This window comes from Sinocyclocheilus anshuiensis, unplaced genomic scaffold (genome assembly GCF_001515605.1).
Source record: "Sinocyclocheilus anshuiensis isolate Anshui unplaced genomic scaffold, SAMN03320099.WGS_v1.1 scaffold6881, whole genome shotgun sequence".
Classification (NCBI taxonomy): Eukaryota; Metazoa; Chordata; class Actinopteri; order Cypriniformes; family Cyprinidae; genus Sinocyclocheilus; species Sinocyclocheilus anshuiensis.
This window is the reverse complement of record NW_015544572.1, coordinates 1-3673: the sequence shown is the minus strand read 5'-3', so window position 1 is coordinate 3673 and position 3673 is coordinate 1. Positions and strand designations below refer to the sequence as shown.

Genomic DNA, 3673 nt, shown 5'->3' with positions numbered 1-3673 from the left:
GGTATCGTTTCTCTGTGACTTTATCGTTATAGTTGTGGTGTGGACTCTGCTATTCTTTAATATTGAGAAAGATTTATAGAACTATATCTTTATCGATATCTTTATGGTTATCATCCTTGGTGTGAACGGGCCTTTAGTCCTAATTAATCAAATAATCAATTTACAGATTAATCAAAATAATATTAGCTGCAGCCCTACATCAAAACCATAAACCCTGGAATTTTTTGTCGTGCTTGTTTAAGATAGTTTATTTTATGTAGCAAATATCACTGTGTCTGAAAATCACAGATCTATGAGCCTTACATTATATTCAATTTTTAGGTAAAAATATTTACATTTTTGTATTTACCAAATCGAATATTTATTAAATTATATGATTAAATTTCCCTTGTAGGTTAAACGATTGTAATTTAACAGACAAAAGCTGTTCAGCTCTGGCTACAGTTCTTGGATCAGATACCTGTCTAAAAGAGCTCAACATGAACAGTAATAATCTGCAGGATTCAGGAGTGAAACTACTCTGTACTGGACTGGAGAATATAAAGTGTGAATTGGAGATACTAGTGTAAGTTGTGTGACAACAGACAAAAACTGAGCTCAATCAAAAAGTGTAATTTGTTTTAGATATTATTTGCAAATTAGGTGCTTAAATAATGTGTTGTTTTAATATACAGTATCTGTACATTATAGGCCTAATGATGAGTTACTTTTTAGACATATGGACAGTATGAAAAAAGCTTTATTTAAATATTTTGTTCATGTTTACTTTTGTTTTACATTGTGCAATATAGAATGAGAATAATTTATTAACCTTTTTTCAGGCTCAGTAAGTGCGAGTTGACTGAGGAAAGCTGTTCAGCTCTCGCTTCAGTTCTTAGTTCAGCCTCCAGCAGTTTGAAGGAGCTTGACCTGAGCAATAATAATCTGAAGGATTCAGGAGTGAAGATGCTCTCTGATGGATTGAAGGAGAACTGTAAACTGGAGAAAATCGGGTGAGTTGCTGTCTAACATATTAAAGGTCACTGGGCCTTTTGTTTGCATCCATATTGAGTCATGCGTTTTTATTTTTATTTTTTTTAGAATTTATTTTTTAAAGGAGCAAGGATTTTTAAAATAACTGATTAATCATCTGAATGTTACATTTTCATTCCTTTTCTAGACTTTCAAACTGCAGTATCACTGAAGAAGGTTATAAAGCTCTGGCTTCAGCTCTGAGATCAAACCCTTCACACCTGATAGAGCTGGATCTCACAGGAAATGATCCTGGACAATCAGGAGTGAAGCAGCTAAGTGATTTACTACAGGATCCAAACTGTCAACTAAAGACACTGAGGTGAGACATGATAAAATTATACAATATAAATGATATGCTGGTGAAATATTCAAAAATGTTGAAAAAAAAGTGCTGTCACTAATAGAATAAGTTGCATAAGTGTTGCATCAAATAAAAATTTCAAGAAAAACAAACTCACTACTAATTGCACAGTTTACTTGAATTGATTTCTGCTTCATCTTCCTTTCTGCAGGTTTTTGGGTACTGCTGCACATGAAGCCTGTCAGTATGTGACTGGAATTGTGAGTAAAAACCCGTTACTCCTGAGAGAGCTTAATCTGAGTGAACGTGAACTAGGAGACACACGAGTGAATCAGATCGCTGCTCTACTGCAGGACAAACACTGTAAACTCAACACACTGATGTGAGTATTTTACATCATTTAAAATGTTGCAAAAGGGTGTCATTGACATTTGTGTCAAGAACTAGTCTTAAAATTGACGTGAAGCGAATGCATCTGGAATAGAATGTTTCATAACTTGGTGATATTTCTGAAATAAAAAATGTTGTTTAAAAGAATTTCAGAAGTGACCTTCAAATGACAAATTACCCAAATCCAAATGACCAAAATGGCTTCAGCTCTAAAACCTTAGATGATCATCATAGATTTGAGTCATTGTCTTTTCTATTTATGTCTTCAGTCTGTGTAGATGCAGTATTACAGAGAAACAGTGTCTCATCCTGACTTCAGCTCTGAAATCAAACCCATCACACCTGAGAGAGCTGGACCTGAGTGGTAATCAAATAAGAAACACAGGAATGAATCACTTATGTGATGTACTGAAGGATTCACACTGTAAACTGGAGAGATTAAGGTGGGGAACATTCACATACAAGAATCAAATTGCTCAAATTACTTAACCATTGGAATAGGGGGGACCCCGAATAGTCGACGATTGCTTCGATAGGAGGAGCCTGATTCGACTACCAATCTCACAGTCACTTTTTTTTAAAGAGTACAAATACCAAAAGTACAAATTAGGGGTGACCCTGAATAGTCGAAGATTCGATAGGAGGAGCCTTATTTGACTACCAATCTCACAGTCAAATATTCACAGGGTGTTATGATCATGCCATTTTTGCTATAAGGGGGTGCTCAAATGTCTGATTTCACATAGAACTACTGGTTTTCTCCCAAAGTTCATATACAGCCTATTAAGATAATGCTGTAAATAAGAATATAAAAAGAAAGAAGCTTGGACGGGGTCTCAGGACAACGTGAGAGTTACCCGTTCCGACGGGACAGAGCAGAGCGATGGCTGGGTCTGCCTCCTCCCGGGGCAGCGCTTGCAAGTTCACCACCTGATCCCTAAAAGGCGTGGTGGGAACTTTGGGCACATATCCAGGTCGGGGTCTCAGGACAACGTGAGAGTTACCCGCTCCGAATTCCAGGCACGACTCGTCGACCGAAAATGCCTGCAGGTCCCCTACCCTCTTGACCGAGGCCAATGCGGTGAGGAGCGCTGTCTTCAACGACAGAAACTTAAGCTCTGCTGACTGCAGAGGCTCGAAGGGCTCTTCCTTCAGGCCTGCCAGGACCGAGGGGAGATCCCAAGAGGGTAACAGGTGGGGGCGCGGAGGATTCAGCCTCCTTGCCCCTCTGAGAAACCTGATGACCAAGTCGTGCTTCCCCAGAGACTTACCGTCTACTGCCTCGTGATGTGCGGCAATGGCGGCAACATACACCTTAAGGGTGGAGGGAGACAGCCTTCGCTCCAACCCATCCTGCAGGAAAGAAAGCACGACTCCGATCGGGCATCTACGGGGGTCTTCCCGGCGGGAAGAGCACCAATCGACGAACAGGTTCCACTTCAGCCTGTAAGCGTGTCTTGTAGACGGGGCTCTAGCTGAAGTGATGGTGTTAACTACCGATGGAGGTAGCCCACCTAGAACCTCCTCGTCCCGTCCAGGGACCACACGTGGAGTTTCCACAAGTCTGGACGCGGGTGCCAGATGGTGCCCCTTCTCTGAGAAAGGAGATCCCTCCTCAGAGGAATTTGCCAAGGAGGGGCTGCCGCGAGGAGCATTAGTTCGGGGAACCAAGTCCGACTGGGCCAGTATGGCGCTACCAAGAGGACCTGCTCCTCGTCCTCCCTGACCTTGCACAGTGTCTGTGCGAGAAGGCTCACTGGGGGAAACGCATACTTGCGTAGGCCCCGAGGCCAGCTGCACGCCAGTGCGTCCGTGCCGAGGGTTCCCTCGGCCAGGGAGTAAAACAACTGGCAATGGGACGTGTCCGGGGAGGCAAACAGGTCTACCTGAGCATCCCCAAAGCGTCTCCCAATCAGCTGGACCGTCTCGGGGTGGAGTCGCCATTCTCCCGGAAGGGCAGGCTGACGT

At 42.6% G+C, this 3673-nt stretch overlaps 1 protein-coding gene across 1 annotated transcript; it reads left to right on the top strand.

The window, feature by feature from the left end:
* Positions 1-400: 400 nt before the first annotated feature.
* LOC107698207 (ribonuclease inhibitor-like) lies at positions 401-2194 on the top strand. The gene is made up of 5 exons (XM_016499165.1): positions 401-565; positions 822-992; positions 1160-1333; positions 1527-1697; positions 1975-2194. The coding sequence occupies exons 1-5, from the start codon at positions 480-482 to the stop codon at positions 2192-2194; spliced, it is 822 nt and encodes a 273-aa protein (XP_016354651.1). The 5' UTR covers positions 401-479.
* The last annotated feature ends 1479 nt before the right edge of the window (positions 2195-3673 follow it).